Source organism: Physeter macrocephalus, chromosome 4 (assembly GCF_002837175.3).
Source record: "Physeter macrocephalus isolate SW-GA chromosome 4, ASM283717v5, whole genome shotgun sequence".
Classification (NCBI taxonomy): Eukaryota; Metazoa; Chordata; class Mammalia; order Artiodactyla; family Physeteridae; genus Physeter; species Physeter macrocephalus.
The window spans coordinates 70,843,008-70,863,223 of record NC_041217.1 but is presented as its reverse complement, the minus strand read 5'-3'; the positions used below and the strand labels follow the sequence as shown (position 1 = coordinate 70,863,223).

Genomic DNA, 20,216 nt, shown 5'->3' with positions numbered 1-20,216 from the left:
GAACTGGAGATTAAAGGCAGGGAGGGGGAAATGGAAGTTAAGGGACCACCAGAGGGAAGTGAGATTACTGCTTTGGCTGTTAAGGATCTGGAGAAATTTGGCTTCTTTGTTGCTAGGGTTTCTAGGTGAGATAAGAGGCCAAGGGGAAGGAAAAGCTTTGATAAGCCAGTCCCTCCTCACACTGAGAATCACCATCAAACCTGAATAGCAGAAGCTGGAAGGTGGGCAAGAAGCACTCACTAAGCTAAGAATATTCTCTTCCCTCTCTCTGGACTTTTTCTTCTAAACATTTTCCTACATCATATCACCATGGGCCTCCTGTCCATGCAGAATGAAAAGGGGAAAAGGCTGTCTCACTGATACTGCAAGAACATCCCTACCTCAGGGCCCTTGTACTTGCTGTTTCCACCTACCTGATATATTCTCCTCTCAGATGCCCGAACATCTGAATCTCTCAGTTCCTTCAGGTTTCTGCTTAAATGTTACTTTAGCAGAGCAGCTTTCCCAGTAAGAGTAGCAATTTCTCCTTCCCTTCCACTCCCTATTCATTGTATCCTGCTTTATTTGTCTCTCATAGCATTTACTACAACCTGGTGTATTCTATGATTTTTCTACTGCCTCTTCCTGCTCTGCAGAATGGAACACTCTGAAGGAGGGACTTTGTTAAAAAAAATTTTTTTTTTCATTGTTATATCTCCACGGCCTAGAATTTTGACTGGAACATAAGCAGACACTGAAGAAATATCTGTGGAATGCAAGATTAATGGATGAGTAAATGAAAAGCCCTTGTGTGTCTGCACGTTGGTGTGTGGCTGTTTGTATGTATTTGTGATTATATTCCTATTTCTCTGGGTTAGGTATGCTCTTTATTTTTAAACTGTGTTTTCCTGTGCACATGTATATTTGAACATATGGAGGACTCTCTGGGTCTATGCATAGTGTGCTTCTGAATGTGAGTTTGTGTGTGTTTCTGCCTGTGTTTCTGTGTCTTCTGTATGTGGATGTGTCTGGACCCTTCAGCCTGGTGTCAGCATCTGTGGAAGAAAGAGGCGTTGTAACTGCCTCGCACCAGCAGAGAGCACCAAAGAGCCATGTGCCTTTGCTCAGGGCCCGAAATCCAGAAATCTTGGCGGGTAGTTAGGGACTCCGGAGACTTAGGATCTGGGAGGAAATAAGTGGAGACCTCTCTGGACCAATACAGTGCTGTAAAGTTGTGCAATTCCTGTGCAGTTTCTGATATTTCTCCTCAACTCATTCCCTAGAACCCAGAGGTCGAGGCATCCCCAATCCTGTGAACATCGCATCTGGTTAGGGGTTGGGAGAGAGGCTGGTTGTCAAGCTGGGCTCTTTAAGAAAGAGGAGAACCTCATCAATCTCCAGGAATTCCTTCCCCTCCCAGTACCCATATACCTCAACCTCAAAGGATCTGAAACTCTGTGCTTGGAGATCCTCCTGTGGCTGCCCTCTCCTGGGCCTTTGGAAGCCCTCTAGTTGACTACTTTCTGGATGGGTAGATAGATGCCCAAGATGAACAAAGGAAGGAGTCAACTGCGCCTCTCCCCCACCAGCTGAGGACTCCAACACAGCCTGGTGTCACTGTGTGCTGGATGAGGCCCCCCTGGCAGGGGCCTCAGTCCGGTCCAGGAAGCAGCTGGAATTCTTCAGCTTTGGGTTTTGTAGGTGGGAAGAGAAGTGTATTCGTCGTCACCTCCAGCATTCATCAGTCAATTGAGAATTCCCAATTTGGGGGATGTAGGGGTTAGATTCTGGGTGTGGAATTAACGAGGAAAAAAAAAGGATTTTATCCTTTCTGATTCCATGAACAGCCACCTGCCCACCCCCTCCTCTCCCACACACGCTTACACACACCCAAACACACCCAAACACTCACACAGCCTTCCCCACCAGTCATCCCCTGGGCTAAAGGATTGTCCTCAGCCCATGCCCCGCCTCCCCAATCTACTGCCTAGTTCCGTTGCCCGGGACCAGGGCTGTATATATAAATGAGAGGGAGGTGCGGGGGGGCAGGGGTCCAGCCGTCCCAACTCCAGCGCCCGCTTCTGTCACGTTAGTCACCCCCTTTGCCCTCCACCGCTTTCTCTCTTGGCGCTCCGTTCATCTCAGTTCCAGCGAGGGGCGTGAGTGCGTGCGTGTGTGTGTGTGTGTGTGTGTGTGTGTGTGCGTGCGTGTGCGCGCGCACTGGGGGGGCAGGGGGAGGGCTGTGGAGGGAGGCGCCGTCGGAGGGAGAGTAGACGTCAGGAGGAGGGACTGAGGAGGGAGAGAGAGGGAAGGAAGAGAAGGGGGGAGAAAGGGAGAGCAGAGATCGAAAGAGACCTAGAGAGATGAAGCTTGGGGCGAGAAATAGTAGAGGAGGGAGAGTAGACGTCAGGAGGAGGGACTGAGGAGGGAGAGAGAGGGAAGGAAGAGAAGGGGGGAGAAAGGGAGAGCAGGGACCGAAAGAGACCTAGAGAGATAAAGCTTGAGGCGAGAAATAGTAAAAGGCGGGGGGGGGGAGGGAGGGGGGAGGAAGGAGGGGTGGAGAAGAGGGAAAGGGAGAGAGTGTGAGAGAGTGAGAGAGAGCGAGTGAGCGAGCGACGGGACCGGGAGGAAAGAGAAATAAAGAGGAGCGGAGGGAAGGGAAGTGAGTTTGCGCGCGTGAGTGAGTGTGCGTGTGCGTGTGAGTGTGCAGGGGCGGGCGCGGGCGGGCGGGGGGCGGGCTCCCGGGCTCCCCTCCTCCCCAGCCCGCTCGTCTCGCTCCCTCGCCAACTCCGGGCCCCAGCCGCGGGCGGGCGGACGGCGGGCGGACAGCATGCTGAGCCTCCTCGTTTGGATCCTCACTCTCTCCGATACTTTCTCCCAAGGTAAGGGCCCCCCCGCCCGCCGCGACCCCCGGCAGCCCGGGGAACACTGGGGGGCTCGGCGGCCCGCGGCCGGTCCCCCGGGGTCCGAACGCCACGAGGCGGGGGCTGGGTCCCGGCGCGGAGCCCTGGGGGAGGGGCCGCGGAGTAACGGGGGCTGGCGAGGAGGAGTTTGTCGTTGATTTGCCCAAGTTGTTTCCTCCGGCTGCGCGGGAGACCGGTGAATCGGGGCCGCGAGGGCCGGGGGTCGGAGTGAAAAAGGGATCCGAACGCTCAAAGTCTTTTCCGGAGCATCTGGCAGCCCGACCTACCTCCACCCTCCGAGGCCGGGAGTCAGGACGCCCGGGTTTGGCCGGGGGGAAGGCTGGGAAGAGAGTGGGATTTCAGATTCGGGGGTGGGAGGTGCGCGGAAAGCTGGGGGCCCAGGCTCCGGAAGATGCAGCTAAGGGAATCCCCGTCCTCCTTCCAGCCCAGCCCCTGGGAGGGCTGAGTGTGAGCGGCGGCTCCCGACTGCCTGGGGCTGCCCCCTTCAAAGGAAGGGAGCGGTGCCTCGGGGCCTCTGGTGGGGATTTGAACCCCTGCCTGCGGAGGCTCCGGGTCGGGAGTGGAGTTCCAAAGGCAGCTTCGGGCCCGCTAGATATGGAAGGGGCCACTTGCGGGCGGGGCTCACACCCACTGGGGGTCAGGAAAGTGGTGATGTCCGGGCTTATTTGGGACTGGCAGGGGAGAGGCTGGGAGATGAGGGAGAGGTTGAGAGAGAGATGAGGATGTTAGTGTATCCTGAGGCTGGGCTGGGGGGCGGCGGGGGAACAGAAGAAACCAAGGGCCCAGACTTCAGCCCCCACTGGGGTCTGTGGGAGTGGATTCTTGTCTCCTGGGTCGGACTCTAAGGAAGATTTAATCCTGCTGAGCAAGCTCCCCCCATCCCCCAAAATGGAGCTGACACACAGATGTTGACATACAAACACCAAAAACCAGCCATAGACACTGAGACAGACTATTCACCTACTGAGACAGACATACCCGCGAGCATCCCCCACACGGAGACAGACACATATACACAAAGACACTGACACATCTGAGGAAGACAGATTCCTCCCCCGTATCGGCACATGCGTGCACGTTCATGCACCCAAACATAACAAAACTCACAGACACAGTACATGTATGAGGCAGGCATTTACAAGGACACAACACGCGCACACACACACACTGAAACCCGCCCAGGGATACCAACCCTCCAGCAAACAAAGAAACTTGAACAGATATTCATATAGGCAGACACTTATGGAGATGTACAGACAACAAAATGGAGGAGGTGGTCTCCTTTTTTGCGGGTGGGGGGGAATCTGGGAAGGGGGAATTTAGCTTGGACTGAGCACCCTCAGGCATTGCCCTGCTCTCAGTTCCCTTCCGGGCCCAGTGTGTGTGTGTTTAGGGGTGGGGTGTTATGCTGGACCCCTCCCCTCCAATCCTGGCCAGGCGCCTCCCTGGCTCCGAAGCCAAAGCCTGGCTGAGTTGCTGGGGGCGGGTCTGTCGATCCATCATTCCCCATAGGGCATCCATGACCCCCCTGACCCCCCCCCCCCACCCCGCAACACACACACTTAGGATTTGGGAAGCGTGCACATCCATGGTGTGAGAAGTGGTGCTGGGGGAAAGGAGGCCTGGCCCTGGGGTTGGCAGGCCAAGCCAGCCACTTGGCAGAAAGTTGGGAAGATGACTTAAGTTCTGACTTTGTTCAACCGGGCTGCTAGAGAAGGGGGAGATGGGGGAGGGCCCACCGTCGTGGGGGGAGGGGTCAGCTGGGTCTGTACTGATATGCGTTGGGCACAAGCTTCTGTCTGCCCCTTTCCCCGCAGCCCTCATGTGTCAGCAACGTGGATACAAACGAGCTTCAAGGAACAAAAGCTGCAGTTAGCAAACAGGAGAGGCATGTGGATTGAATTGGGACAGAAACGGTCCGAGAGAAGTGTGTTGTGTGCCTTTCTCCCTTTGGAAAGGGGGGGAGGGGTTAGGGGGTAGCTGAGCTCTCATCGCCCATCCTCCAGCGTGGGTGAAAGCAAGACCTGATGAAAGTGTGCAAAAGTATTTGGGATGGGGAGGAGGGGTTACCAAAGGGAAATAAAAGGGAGAGGATAGAACAGAGGGGAGAGGAAGTCACTCCTGAGTGTTCCTGGGAAGCTGAGCAAGGACTGGGGAGGAGGCAGGGTGGGAAGGAGTGGGGATCTGGGGCTCTTCAGGGTGGGGGGAGGCGGCAGGACCTCTCTCCTCAGTCTCCATCCTTAGAAAGAAAGAGTTGTAGGCAGGGACTTGGGGCAATGGTGGGGGGGATTGCCAGGGGCTTGAGGGAGGGTGGCAGGGAGGTGGGGAGAAGGCGGGAGAAGGCAGTTGAATTGAAGGGAGTGGAGAGGAGAGGGGAAGGGGACGTTCAGCCTAGGCAGAGAAATAAAAATCACGTTTTAAAGAATTTCAATGGGTTTCATCAATCTTCATTTTTCACTAAATAATTTTCTGTATCTTATCTAAATGAAAACCATTATCCTTCCCCCTGTTTCCATCATGTGCTGGCTCCTCAGACTGATTGCGCCGAAAATTGAAATATTTATTCATTTTCTGGGAGATTTTCTCGCTCCCCAGTCTCAGGGAGGAGAAATTGAAAAAGAAAGATTATAGCTAATCAGAGCAATGTGGGATGACAGGCTGTCACAGGGTAGGAGCTGCCCAGGGGAGGGTGGAGGTGAAGGTAGGGGGAAAACCTGTCCCTCCAGCCCCCAGAGTCCCCTGGGCATCCCTGCCACTGCTTGGCAGGGCGGTGAGGAGTGAAGGGAAGAGGGCCTCCTAAATTCCCAGTATTCAGCTGCCGAGTACAGCTACATCCTGGCAGAGAACAAGAGTCTGGAAAAAAGAGTAGCTGGGAATGGACTCTCTCCTCCCTGTGCCACCCCCCCCACACCCGGCAGAGAACAAGAGTCTGGAAAAAAGAGTAGCTGGGAATGGACTCTCTCCTCCCTGTGCCACCCCCCCCCCACCCCCACCCCCCCCCCCCCCCGCCCCGGCCACCAGATGTCCCACCCTTCTAGCCCAAAGCAGGATCTTGTGGTTGGGGAAGAGGCAGGGGGCGACATGGCAGAAATCAGGATACCAGGTCCCTCTCCTTGACCTTCTTTTTTTTTTTAAATAAATTTATTTATTTTATTTATTTATTTTTTGCTGCATTGGGTCTTCATTGCTGCGCGCGGGCTTTCTCTGGTTGCGGCCAGCGAGGGCTGCTCTTTGTTGCAGTGCGTGGGCTTCTCATTGCGGTGGCTTCTCTTGTTGCGGAGCATGGGCTCTAGGTGCGCGCGGGCTTCAGTAGTTGTGGCATGCAGGCTCAGTAGTTGTGGCACGCGGGCTCTAGAGCGCAGGCTCAGTAGTTGTTGCGCACGGGCTTAGTTGCTCCACAGCATGTGGGATCTTCCCGACCAGGGCTCGAACCCATGTCCCCTGCGTTGGCAGGCAGGCTCTTAACCACTGCGCCACCAGGGAAGCCCTCCTCGACCTTCTTGATTGGACTTCGGCTCAGGCCCAAAGGGAGTGTGTGAACCCAGTATTTAGTGCCTGGAATTACCTCTGGCTAAGCTCTGGACCCCAGAAGACCCTGGATCAGGAGGAGGAGGCATCTAGGCCCTCCCACCTTCTGCTGGCTGCATGGTTGGTTGTCTTGCTCTGCCTTTGGTTCTCTGATGGGGTGAGGATGAGGAAGCCCAGCCTTGTCCCCAGCTCTCACCCTCTTGACTTGAGAACTGAGTGCTCTGATGGAAGCTCTTGTAGACCCTCTTTAGATCCTTGGGGACCAAATCTTAATTTCTCTTTTATCCTTTCAGTTTCTGACACAGTGCTACACACTCGCTTGGTAAGTGCCCTTAAATATCTGATCAATTGATTGATTTGATGAGAGTGCTGCGATGTTGGAAGAAGGCAGTATTAAAGGTTGCTTAAATCACAGACTCCTGTCCAGCTCCCTGGCTAAACCCCCTCCCCCTTGGCCACTGGGTAGTTGTGTTGGCTTGAACAAGGTATATGCCTTCTCTGTGCCTCAGTTTGCTCATCTGTAAAGTAAGGTTAGGAATAACATTTCATAGGGTGTTGATGGCAGTTAAATATGTTAATCCGTGTAAGGTGCATGGAACAGTGTCTGGCACAGAGAGATGTGCTCAGTAAGTTCTTCTGTTATGACTTTGTGGCTGAACATAGGAAGCTGAATTGTTTGCTTCCTTTCCAGCTCCTCCTTATGATTCTCTTTTTGTTTTCTTGCTCCAGCTGCCCAGATGTTTTGTCCTGGGCTTCAGTACCTCTGCTTTCTATCTCTCATGGAGAGAACTGGGTTGTAGAGGATCCAGAAGGGGAAGCTGACCAGCCTTCCCCTGTTTGGAGACCTCAGAAAAGCTCTGGAGAAGGAGAGGACCAAGTGGAAGAGGTTGGCATTCTAGTGAAAAGGAGCTAGAGCTCTTGTGAGAGATGAGGAACACTAGCCCCGAGGTGGCAGCATTTCAGAGTCTGGAAATAATACGGATCATTTATTGAGCCCTTGTGCTAACTACTTTATATGCATTATCTAATTTAATCTGCACAGCAGCCCCCTGAGATTGGCTCTGTAATTATCCCCATTTCATGGATGAGAAATCGAGGTTTAGACAGGTTAGGTATCTCGATGGTAGCTGGGGGAACCAACCCACCTCAAATCCTGCACCCCTCCCCTTTGCCTGGGATCCCACATGCCAGCAGGGACAGATGCTGGGCTAGGACAGGGTCTTTTCTGATCCAGAGCCAAAGGAGAACTAAGAGGAAAAGGGAATGAGTGCTCATAAATGGAAACTCACTCAAATTTTAAAAATCATCCTTTATTCTGAGATTCTGTCCTTCTACATTTTTGGGTGTTGAATGGTTTTTCTCACAGTGCCCATAAATGACTTTTTAAAAAAGCCCTTTACTTGGCAAATCTAAAGGTTTGCAACCTGTGTTTGTTTCTAAGATTAGACACAGCGTTACAGGTCCATGAGCTACGAACTTGGGCACTACCCCTGTACCACGCAAGGCTGACTCCTGGAGAATCGTGGCGAGGCCAGGGGTGGAGTGCTGAGTGGGGGCCTGGGGAGAAAACCAGGACAGTCAGCTTCCAATTCAGCGCAGTCGCTGGCAGACACAGAGGCTGGGATCTGCTGTTCCCATCTGCTTTGGGAAGCCCTGCCTGCCCTAGAGTGGGGCAAAGTGACTGTAGGAGGTGGGCTCCCTACCAAAGCATCAAAATTACTTCTTCTTGGGCTTCCCTGGTGGCGCAGTGGTTGAGAGTCCGCCTGCCGATGCAGGGGACGCGGGTTCGTGCCCCGGTCCGGGAGGATCCCACATGCCGCGGAGCGGCTGGGCCCGTGAGCCATGGCCGCTGGGCCTGCCACAGCGGTGAGAGGCCCGCATACCACAAAAAAAAAAAAAAAAAAAAAATTACTTCTTCTTGAGTCCCTACTGTGTGCTCTTCACATTCATCATTCTTTATTCCTTTTAACAACAACCTTGTGAAGATAACATTACCCCTATTTTATAGATGAGGAGACAAAAGCTGAGTTTAATTAACTTGCTTAAGGCCATCCCTGGGGTATTAGATCCCAGATTTAAACTCTTTTGTCTTACTACAAAGCCAGGCTGCCTCCACGTCAGAGCCACCTGTGCAAGTGCCTCCTTTCAGTTGAGGCAGCTGTGAAGGGGAGAAGAGGCCTTCTTCCTTCTCCTCTTCCCCACGGTGATGGACAGGCTCCTCCTGGTGCCTTGCTCAGCCTTCTCCCCCAGGGCTCAGCCCATCACACCTAGCGCATATCCATCTTGCTGCCTTGCTCTGATGATCATCTGTTTTATTCAGTGGGGATGGGAACTCCTTGTCTGTCAGGAGAAGGAGGTTAGTAAAGCCCCCTTTCTTCCCACCTGTAGAGTCTTTTTAACTTTGTACTTGTATAGTACTTTACAATTTTAGCAACTTTTTCACATGTACAATCTCATTTAATAGAGATATTGTGATCTTCCTGTGATACAGACAGTGTAGTTATTACTTCTCCATTTAACAGATGAGAAAACAGAGCCCTAGAGAGTTGAAATGACTTGCTAAGGGGGAGGTTGGGCTGGAGGGAAGGGATAGGGGGCCAATTCCTCCGTCACCCCAATTTTGGGGGACTGTTTCCAGCTAAGGGTAGGGAAATTCCTCTCCATGTGTCCAGGGCTGAGAAAGCTGTGCCCCTTCCCGACCTACCATCTCCTGCCTGGTTTCTTTTCAAGGCCTCTAGACCACTTTACTTGGCCATGTCCTGGAGGATGCTTTGACCTGGAAAGGGCTGGTGTAGGGGGTGGAGGAGGCAGTGGTCAGCAGTGGAGGAGAAAGAGGCTGCCACGTCCTTGGTCCTCGATGCTGAAATGCAGCATCAAGGAGAGGCTGTCTCAGGAGTCAGGAAACAGAATGAGTTCATTCCAAGTGAGAGAGAAGGCCGTTCACTTTTGTGGAGGACATGCTTTGTGTTTTATGTGCATTAGTAACTCATTTAATACCAACAATAATCTGTTAAATGCAGGAGTCATTATCCCCATTTTGTGGGTGGACAAAGAGAGACTCAAAGATGTTAAGCAGATAGGCCAACGTGATACATCTAAGAAGTGACAGAGCCAGGACTAGATCCCAAGCAGGGAAGTTGGAGTGTGGGGGCCGGAATGATTCCCAGAAGGAAGCCCCTGAAGATGGGCATATCCACCTCTTCCACATTGCTGCTGCATGCAAGTCCCACTGCACAGTGTGTGTGCCCACATGCACGCACATAGATTCCCACATGGCCTCCTGTGCACTCGCACATGCAGCCATTTCTCATCCCCATATACCTATGGACAGATATCTCTGGCTTTCCCCTGGTCCTTCCATTCACCAGAGCAACATTGCCGTGTTTCTCTGTACCATTCCCCTTCCAGCTATGGCAGCCATCCTTTGAAGAGTCTTTGAAGGCACTACTTTTTGTCTTGTCTCTCATGCTCTGAAGATATACACACTACAATGTTAAGAAAGTTAGAACTCTTGGGTTCCTCATTCTGTGACTCTGGTCTCTCTCCATCCTGCAACCCCAGCTCTTACACTTTCCCACTACTGATTCACAGACAATGCAACCTGATAGAGTTCTTTGAGCTCCCAGGATGAAAGCTGTTCTAGCTCCCAGACATTGCCAAAGATCACATTTTTCTTTCTTTTTCCATCCCACTCTCCCACACCTCCCATCAGCTCTCTCCAAACTCCCAGTTTCTCCCCCTCCACATTTAATTTCTCCAGCAACTTTTATTAACCTCTGTAGCCTCTGGGAGCTGAAGCCGCATTCCTCTCTGCCCTCCTTGAGTCCATTTAACAAAATTGGGATCATATTGAACTAAATGGGCCTTGTAGCCAGCCAGCCTCCTCAGGATTAAGGGTCTTAAATCCAGGGTGGAACTCTCTAGTACTCCCTAGAAAATTCCATTAGTTTCCCAGGAGATGCTGCTGCTGCTTCATTCCTCTGGAGGTCTGGCTCTGGGAAGGTGATGGGAGAATCTCACAGAAGGCCACGGGGACTGGGTTTTGAGGTAGGGAAGGGACAGCAGGAACCTGAGTGCTCTGTGCCTGGAGGGTAGTCCCTGGAGGCTGCCCCACTCCAGGCCAGATTAGGAATCATACATTCCTCTTCCAGACTGGCCCTTTGATGCTTTTCTGCTCTGCCCCTTATTTCCTTCTGAAGCAATATGAGGAGTTCATCCTCACTGGAAGATGTGTGGGAAGAGAGTAAGGACTCAGTCCCTTCATCCCAGAAAAATGTGTTGTGTACTTATACTATGTGCCAGGCACCAGTGTTGCAAAAAGAATAAAATACTGTCCTTGCCTTTAAGGGTCTCACTTTGTGATTTAGGTGCAAAAATTACTTAGCTTCAGTAGGTCTCAGTTTACTCTTCCATAAAATGGGGAGAATTAATTTTTTTTTTCAAATCAGCAAATGTATATTTCTCTATATAAAACATACTGGTAGGCATTATGGGGAATTAAAAAAACCCCACAAAATTGTATGGTCCCTTCCCTCCAAGAAGCTAAGATGTGCATACATATGCAAAGATTCCAGGTAATGCTAGGCTGGGTGTAGTTGGTGTCAGGATAGCAGTGTGCACAGTCAGAGCTGGGGAGTTTGCTGTGGGCTGAAGAGGCCAGGAAAGGCTCCATGGAGGAAGTGGGTCTAAGGATGGACAGGATGTGGCTGTGGCAGGAAGAGGGAGAGCATTACCAGACCGACTGAACTTCCCGAGTCAAGGTGTGGCTACCGGAATGTGCGGGGTCCGTTGAGGCTGGTGGCAGCTGAGGATTTGGGTCAGGGCAAAATAATGGAGGTGATCCAGAACAGTAGACTGGGGCCTGACCCAAGAAGGCCTTGAAAAACCAGGCCAGAGACTTTCCTGTAAGAAGTGGGGAGCCAGGGATTTCTGTTTTTGAAGCACAGGAAGTGTTAAAAACCCGTGTGACCCCTACCTCATTCCTCACCAAGCCCTCCTCTCCTCTTAAACTCCCCTTCCGCTGCTATAGAGATCTGCAGCCCATTCAATTGGGAAAAAAAAAAAAAAAAAAAAGGTGAAATGGGCAGATGATCAGAGTTTGACCAGGCAGAAGTGAGCAGAAAACCTTAGAGAAAATCAGTTCTGCCTTGGGAAGTCTCAGATCTGTGACCTGAGATGGGGAGGCTTTGGAATGATGAGAAGATCTTTTTTCTCTGTGAATCCTCAGGTATATGATAAAGATGCCCGGAGACAGAGTTCAATGGAGAGCCCTGCAGCTTGGTGGATACCTAGGCTCTTTGTCTCATGTTCCCTGGGAGCTTAGGCTGGGTCTGTACTGCCCAGAGTCTAGGGGAACCACCTGGTTCCATCAGAGGGCCAATCCGGATTTAGTCCCTGCAGGGTCAATCCTGGGCCGTTTCCTCTGGTCAGTGGCCAGAGATGTGTGTGCACTTGGGGGTTGAGCCTAGAGATTCTTAAAACCTCTGCAAGGAAGCCACCTCTGGTTTTTCAAATGGAAACCTTTGAGGAAGATTCCTGCTAGGGTGGTGAGTGCCTGTGTCCAACTAAGCCAGTGTGTTTTTAATGGCTGGGCTGGGCCGGGCACTCAGCTAGGCACCGGAGGTACAAAGGTAAGTGAGATTTGGTCCCTGTCCTTGAGGCACTCTGGGGCGGGTGTGGGAGAAGGATGTATAAACACATATTGACAATACTATAAGATAAATGTTGGGAGAGAGGTATGTGAAAAATGCTGAAGTCTAGCTGTCGGAGTGCGGGGAGTGGAGGAGGCAGCCTGGCAGGGGGAGGGCACAGCCACAGATGTGAGGCTCTGGGGCTGCGCTGGAGCCTCTGGAATGCAGCGCCACTCAAGATATCCCGGCTCTGGACAATCCCTGATTGTGCCCCCTGCTCCGGATGGAAGGAGCTGAGGAATCCGAAGGAGTGAGCAAGGTCCCTCCCAAGGATTATGATTTCCAGGAACAAAGGCAGTTTATATAAAGCGCCCTTTCCCCAAATCTCCAACCTCTTGTGTCCAGTTCCCTCCTCCCCACCCCCGCTCCCACCCAATTGAGCTGATTTCTAAATTAACTTTGTCCTTGTAATCAGCTTAGCTGAGTTTTTTTCTTTTCTTTTTTCTTTTTTTTTTTTTTTCCCCCTCCTTCCTGAATTCTCCCAGGAACAGCCTGGGGCCCTGCTCGCTCCATTACCCAGCATTGTCAAGCCATGAGGTGCTTTTAACTGCTCTTACCATTCGACTCTCTTAACTGGGAGGTTATTAAAAGGAAGGAAGCTGAGATGGGCAGATGGGGGCAGAGAGAGAGAGAGAGAGAGAGAGAGAGAGAGAGACAAGGGAGAGGGAGAAGGCAGGCTGGCAGGGTGAAGCCCCAGAGAGAAGTTGGGGTTTTCTTCATCTTGATTCCCTAGTCATCCAGTGGACTCCTGGGTTTTAATCCCAAACCCTGAGCAATTGACATGCTGCTCTATGCCTCAGTCCCTACCTCCCTGGAAATCTACTAGCTTGACCTCACTGTGAGATGGGATGGGGGGACTCCCAGAGGCCCCTGCAGCCCGCTCCCTCTTTGCCCACCTCTCCCACACATATACTCCTGCTACCAGCGCTATCAACTCTCCAGCCTCCACCCCCAAGTCACCTACTGCCTGGATGATGTTTGATCCTAGACTAATGTGCCTATCACCCTGCACACATCTGGGAATTCTTCCCTTACCAGGCCGTGGGTGAAGTGAGAATACAAATTCATTTTAATGTCCGTTTGAGCCAAATATAATTAGAAAGTAAAATCTGACTTGGCAAAAAAAAAAAACATCTACTGCATTGCAAAGCTAAGTTAAAATGACTTCTGGACTATCTGCACTGCTGCTGCTCTCTATTTGTGCAGAAAATTGAGAGGGGAGCCTGTAAAGCCTGTATGTAAGGGGTTTGGTTTGTGCATGTTGCCTTTGCTTTCATACCAGGGTCATGTCATAAGACTAGTCTCTTTCAACACACCTTTGGAGTTGGATAACCCCTCAAGTGCCCTGGGACCTCCTTACCAGAGGGCCTATGGGAAAGCCAGACTTGCCCAGAGGGGCTGCTGCCCGTGTGATCAGACCAAGTCATTTCACTAGAGCCTCAGTTTTCTCATCTATAAAATGGAGACAGTAATACCTACCTCAGAGGGTTGCTATGAGGACTGAATGAAGGAATCTATGTTAAGAAATGGGATTTGGAACACAGCTGGTACTCAGTAAATCATATTGCACAGTGCCAGCTTTTTACAGCTTATAGTCCAAGGCAGATGTGAGGAAAGCAGACAGTAGGATGAGTGAAGAACAAATAATGGTGCAAAGACAGGTAAGTCTCTGTGAACTGTGCCAGTGATGTTGGTAATCCCTGAATTTATGGTTTCTGGAATGCAGTGCGGTGGGACTTTTGAGATGGCAGCAAAGTCTAATGGAAAGCACCCTGCTTTAGAGGTAGGTGTGAGTCCTGGCTCTGAAGATTCAGTGGTCTCTTCATCTTCGTGAGCCTTAGTGTCCTCAGCATTAAATGGAGTGATAGCAACCACAGCCACTTGACCTCTTACTTGAAGCCCTGGGAAAGCATCTGGCAATGCACAGTAAGCATGACCAGAAGGTTTGTCGCGCCACAGGATTTCAACTCAGTGTGTTAGAACAATGATTCTCAAACTTTAACAAGCTTATGAAGCACCTGGGGATCTAGTTAAAAAGTGCAGATTCTGATGTGGGAGATCTGGGGTCAGATGGAGTGTTTTTTGTTTTTTTTTGTTTTTTTTTTTTTTTTGCAATTTTATTTATTTATTTTTTAAAACTTATTTATTTATTTATCATATTTTTGGCTGCATTGGGTCTCTGTTGCTGCGCACTGGCTTTCTCTAGATTCGGGGAGTGGGGGCTGCTCTCTGTTGCAGTGCGTGGGCTTCTCATTACGGTGGCTTCTCTTGTGGGCTCTAGGTGCACGCGGGCTTCAGTAGTTGTGGCATGCAGGCTCAGTAGTTGTGGCTCACGGGCTCTAGAGTGCAGGCTCAAGTAGTTGTGGAACACAGGCTTAGTTGCTCCAAAGCATGTGGGATCTTCCCGGACCAGGGCTCGAACCCATGTCCCCTGCATTGGCAGGCGGATTCTTAACCGCTGCCCCACCAGGGAAGTCCTCAGGTGGAGTTTATGCATTGGCACCAAGCTCCCAGGGGGACGCCGATGCTACTGCTTCTTGGACCACACTCTGAAGTGTTAGAGGATGTGTTCTTCTAGGGAAATAGATCTTCAACATTCTGATGAGAAGCAAGAGAAAATAGAATTCGTTTACCTGAATTCGCTTTTCAGCCAGCTTAGTTGTGTAACAGAGCCCGGATGGATCGTTGATTCAGGAGTGTCGATATGTTTGTTTTAGGGAAGCAGGTTGTGGGACAGAAGAGGGGGCAGTGGGTGCCAGCATGTCCATCTTCGGCCCCAAGCCTGACCTGACCAGCCTGCTTCTTGCCACCTCCCAAGCTCCCAGCCGCCCTTAGTCCACCCCACCAAGTCTTTACTCAGGCCAACAGCTGCCAGCTGCAAAGTTGAAAAGCAACTAGCCAGTATGTTGGTGGAAACTCCTCCATGCCTGGCCCAGTCAGTCATTTCCACTCAATTTTTTTTTTTTTTTTAATGAAAAGAGTCCTCACAATCCAGCTCTCATTTGGTGGCGTTTTGGGGGGAAACATTTTTGGCAGAGCTGCTAGCCAGGGCCTAGACCTTGTTGGCTTCGGCTTGAAAATTTGGTCAGGAGCAAATTGAGGTTTGGGAAGGAAGGTGGGTCATAGGCCTAACCGAGGGCATGATTTGGGGGGAGCAATGGAGGACCATCCCTGGGCAGGTCATTTTCTCACACTCACATAGACCTACTGGTTGTTCAGGCAACATGATTAGCTAACTCATTCTCTCCCTACCTTCTCTGTCTGTGTGCAGAGCCTCAGGCTGTAGAGGAAGATCCACAGGCCTGGGAAGAGAGAGCTTCTGTCTTCAGAGTTCTGATTAAATGGGGGAAGCTTGGTTCTTAAATCTAGGGAATCCTGTCCACTAGGGGAAACAGGAACTCCCATTACTTCCCCTTATCCCCGCCTCCCCCAGAAAACTGAATGCACATTTAGCCATCTCCAAGTGCAAATGGGGACATACGCAAACTGCACACATCCATCCTGAGGGGTTTCAGAGTAAATAAAGAAGGAGGTGGGATCAATCAGATTGGGCTTCCTAGAACATAGAGCCCGGGGTCAGGAATGAAGATGGAGAGATGATTCTGGAAGAACCCTAACATCTTTGGACTCTCAAGATCTCCCTCTTTAGTCAGGTAGGACTAACTTGAATCAACCTGGACACGTCAGTGTTTGCCCTTTTTCTGAAGAGAAAGGAATTTCATTCGTTCTCTCTGCCTACTCACTTTCATATCTAATAATCCCTGGCAAGCCAGAAGTTCTTCTCTGTGTCTAACCTGAACCCCTCTTGCTCCTGCATGAAAAAAAAACAACTGTCTTGAGACTGTAACTGAATAAGTGTCCGGTATTCTTTTTGTCTGGAAAAATAACATTTTCCCCAATAGGTTCATTTTTCTCTTACTGCAAGGCAAAGTTCCCTGTGATAGAGAAGCAAGCCCAGAGAGGTCATAAGTGAGACTGTCTCTGATGCCCCAGTTGAGACAGAGCAGGTTGTCTCTTTAGGGGTCAGATCTGCTTTCCAACAAACTGCCAAGGCTATCTTCCCAGTGTCCCCAGTCAGGGCTAGAAGGATAGTGTTCCCAGGAACCTGGCTGAGTCACCATGCCCTTACTTGTTCAGTTTCCCCTTCTCAGCGGCTCGGAGCAGCTGGAGGCTGGAGAGCTCTGGTGTTCTTCACTGGGCCGCTGTCTCTGGCTGATGGCCTGAGGGCCTCTCCTCCTCCCTCCATGGGGGCCAGGCTGAGAGAGGCCCTGGCGTCTGCTGCTACACCTGGTACCTGTAGGAAAGTGGGGCCTGCGGGGGAGATGGCAGAGGTAGGCCTATGCCACAGTCAGGCCCTGTTCTAGCTTCAGAGCAGGAATATTTTCCTTTTGGAATCACACAGGGATGTCCTCAACCATGCCTGGGTGGACAGGGTGGATCCCAAGTGCCATCAGTGTGGGCAGAGAAAGGAGAGGTTAGGGTGTCTGCCTTTGGAGATCTACTGATCTGTTGGAGTATGGACTAGGATCCTGGACTGTATAGATCAGTGCAAACTTTTAGCTCTAAGCTTGAACTTGAGGGTGGAGACTTGATTTCTGCTATCGGATAGCTAATTATAATAGAGGAGATAGGTTCCCCATCTTCCTCAGGGTCTACACACACAGAAAGATCATCTAAATAAGGGGAGGATTTTGAACCCTGTTGTACATCAGCACAGGAGAAGATGGAAAAAGAGGTACTGGAGCTGCGGGATCAGTTATAGAAGGTTTCCAGGAAGGGGCAAGAAGGGGAAAATGGAACCCATCGGGAAGGACTGGTAGGGCAGGACCCAATGTAAAAGAAGGTAGAAGAGACGGCTCTTACTGGAGGGCTGGATGGGAGAATAGTGGGAGCCGGGGGGAGGGCTACCCAGCTAGAGCAGTGTGGGCTGCAGGCTCCGAGAGCTGAGAGCTGTGGTGTCGCCTTGTCAAGTCGTGGCCCCTGCAACGTTCACTCTGGCCGTGTGACACACTCCCACACGCACAGGCCGGGAGAGGAGTGGTGTTAAAGCAGCTCCTGCTGCCTGGAGGACAGGGCGGAATGTAAGTCCTCGAAGAGGAGGAGCTGACGTGTCTTGGGGGGGGAGACATGAGCTTGGCCCTCTGGTCCCCCTAGAGGAGACAGCGGGGGTGTTCCAAGTTGGCTCCAGCATGGAGCCTGCCTGTGGGACAGCGTGTCTTTGTCGGGGGGAGGTTGCTACCCCTTTTCAAGGGTAGCCGTGGCCCGGGGTCCTGGAAGTGCTGCCTGGTGGCCTGGCACGGGACAATCTGTCCACCAGCACAGACACACGCTCCGCTGCGCCAGGCTTCTCCCTGCCCCCCAGCCGGATGATCCCCAGGCCTCTTCCTCCTGCTGTCCTTCTCTGTCTGTCGGTCTGTCACTCGGCAGGAGTGAAATGTGCCCTGCTCTTGGAGCATTTGGTGCTTGATAATTTGTGGATTATAGCTAACTCTCGATAAAGATTCCCCTAATTGCTTGGCTCACCTCAGGTTCTATCATCAAAGCAAAGCCGTGAGGCCCCCCTCTCGCCCTCCTTTTCTTTTTATTATCTCTTAATTAATCACTCTGGCTTTCACACTTAGCAGATAATTACAGTCTCCTGGGCACGAAGCTCATTTTCATAACCTCCTGCTCCAAGCCAGCAGCAGAGGGGGAGAGGGGAGGAGGAAGCGGGAGAGAAGGGGAGAGTGGGAAGGGAGATGCTGGCGGGAGGTGCGGGAGGTGCGGGCAGCAGGTATCGGGTACAGGAGAACAAGGGAGGAGGAGAAAAGGACGTCGGGCGGCAGCACCGGGGGGCGGGAACAAGGAGTGCCGAGCGGGAGCACGGGGACCAGAACCCCTGGTCAACCCAGCAGGGCCCAAGGAGGCTCTGCCAGTGGGCAGGGAGTATGGCCCTGCTCCCTGGGGAAGGCCCCACCTGGTCCATCAGTGCTGGCGCAGCCTGAGCTGCACTCACCGGCTCCCTTGGCCTCCCCGGGGGTGGGATGGGGTACATCAGGGGATGTGCATAGGTCGGTGGCCAGAAAGCTTAATGAGGAGCAAGAGATGGTCCCAAGTGAAGTTCATTCGACCATGTGCTGGGAAGTGAGGCAAGCTGGGGTGAGAATGGTGACAGGGAAAGGAAGGACAGGACCACCATCCAGTTAGGACCCAGGTCTTGGTCTGGGAACTTTTCTTTTTTGAGGAGAGCAGGGCACACACCCTGGGGCTGAATTCCACGGCCATGACTAGGGGATGGCCACTCGATAATGTGATTGGATGAAGAGGGGAAAGCCTAGCACTTCCTCACGCCTGCGCCTTACAGGTGCTGTGCCAGGGGTCTGGCGATATGCTCATCATCCCCATTTCAGAGATGAGGAAAACTGTGGCTCAGGAAGAAGAGGTGAGGCAGAGAGAAAGCACTGTTCCCACTGGGCCGCCAGCCCTGGCATCACCACAGACCTCGGGGCTTTCCTTGGGCTTCCAACTCCAAAATAAACAGAGAGGAAGACGTCCAGATGATGGATTTGAGAGGCTCGAGAGACAGGAGGGTTTACCCAGAGGGTTAGACACAGAGCTGGACTGGAACCTAAAGCTCTAGAATGTACTCACGTCCCCACCACTGTTCTTCATTGTGTCTCTGTGGCCTGGGCTTGCTGGTCCCCAGGAAGTGGTGGAGAATGAGGGAGCATCCATTTTTTTCCCTCTCTATATTGAATTTTCTTTCATGACCCTAGAACAATGTGCTTGATCTTGAGAAAGAAATAAATTGGATCCTACTAACTTTTGCTCTTAACTAGCTATGAGACCTTGGAATCGTCATATAACCTGAGTCTGTTTCTTCATTGGTAAATGGGAATCTTGAAAAGACCGCAGATGGTATATGTAAACCTGGCGTATGACAGGTGCTTAACAAATGGTAGCTGTTACTACTACCACTACTCCTATTGTTATTACCACTACGCATGAAAGCACCTAGCCCATGCCCTTAGAAACCACATAAACAAGTTAATTTTTTTAAAAGCTGGTGACAGAAAGAGGGTCCTTTTGTTCGACTTCCTCAGTAAGGGAGGGCACAAAATTTCTACCCTGTGTTCCTTCTGGGATGTGCTATTGAGCCTTGACAACCCAGGTCACTTTGTCCCTGTGCAATTTTTCTTTCCACAAATAAGTTGTCTGTTCTGGCTGGGGCTGCTTCCAGCTCAGAGCTTATTGGCTTCCAGCTCCAGGCAGGGTTGATCCTCCCTTTGCTGACCTCCAGGCCTCAAGACTGCACACTGCTCCTGCCGCCTGCAGCAGAGCCCCTGTGCCAAAGGGTTAAATGTGTCCAGTCTCACGTGGCTTGCAACTTGCAACTTCTGGTTTCCCAGGCACTACAATAGGAAAGTCTACATTCAGGAGGCAATATGGAAGGAGCACTGGATTTCGAGTCTAGCTGTGGATTTTAGTCCCATTTGTGCCTGTCAGGGAGTGGCCTTATGCACTGACCTGGGCCTGTTTTCTTATCATAAAACAAGAAGGTTAATCTCCAAGATTCTTTCTGGCTGTGCCATTTTCCGACTCTTTGCCATCCGGTGGGAGTTCGAAAAAAGGACTTGTTCTTCCTGAATGAGGCCCTGGATCTCTCTGATTTGGTTTTTCAGCCAAGGCCAGAGGTACTGATTTCAGAGGGCCAGAGCTGGGGTGCTCCAGGAGAAGCATTATTTGCTCAGGAACCAGGGTGGAAGCAAACGTTTTATACATTTTTCAGATCTGGTCTGGACTCTAGGTGAGGACAACTGGAGTGCCCTTCTCCCCACAAACACACACACACACACACACACACACACACACACACACACACACACACAGAGTCTGCTGTCCTGGGGATGGGGATGATCCAGCCCGCTCTGGGAAGGTGGGAGACCCTGGATCAAGGATGTGGGTTCTTTTTTTTTTTTATAAATTTATCTTATTATTTTATTTTATTTTATTTTTTGGCTGCGTTGGGTCTTCATTGCTGCGCGTGGGCTTTTCTCTGGTTGCGGTGAGTGGGGGCTACTCTTCTTCGTTGCAGTGCACGGGCTTCTCATTGTGG

At 51.4% G+C, this 20,216-nt stretch overlaps 1 protein-coding gene across 3 annotated transcripts in view; it reads left to right on the top strand.

Annotated features, from left to right (window-relative positions):
- The first annotated feature begins 2,687 nt into the window (after positions 1-2,687).
- Positions 2,688-20,216, top strand: part of KIRREL1 (kirre like nephrin family adhesion molecule 1) — a 102,655-nt gene continuing 85,126 nt past the window's right edge. For all 3 annotated transcript variants that reach the window (XM_055084280.1, XM_007119676.4, XM_007119675.4), the window contains exon 1: positions 2,688-2,861. In XM_055084280.1, the coding sequence (XP_054940255.1) occupies positions 2,810-2,861 (52 nt within the window). In that variant the 5' untranslated portion in view covers positions 2,688-2,809. The remainder of the gene's footprint in view (positions 2,862-20,216) is intronic.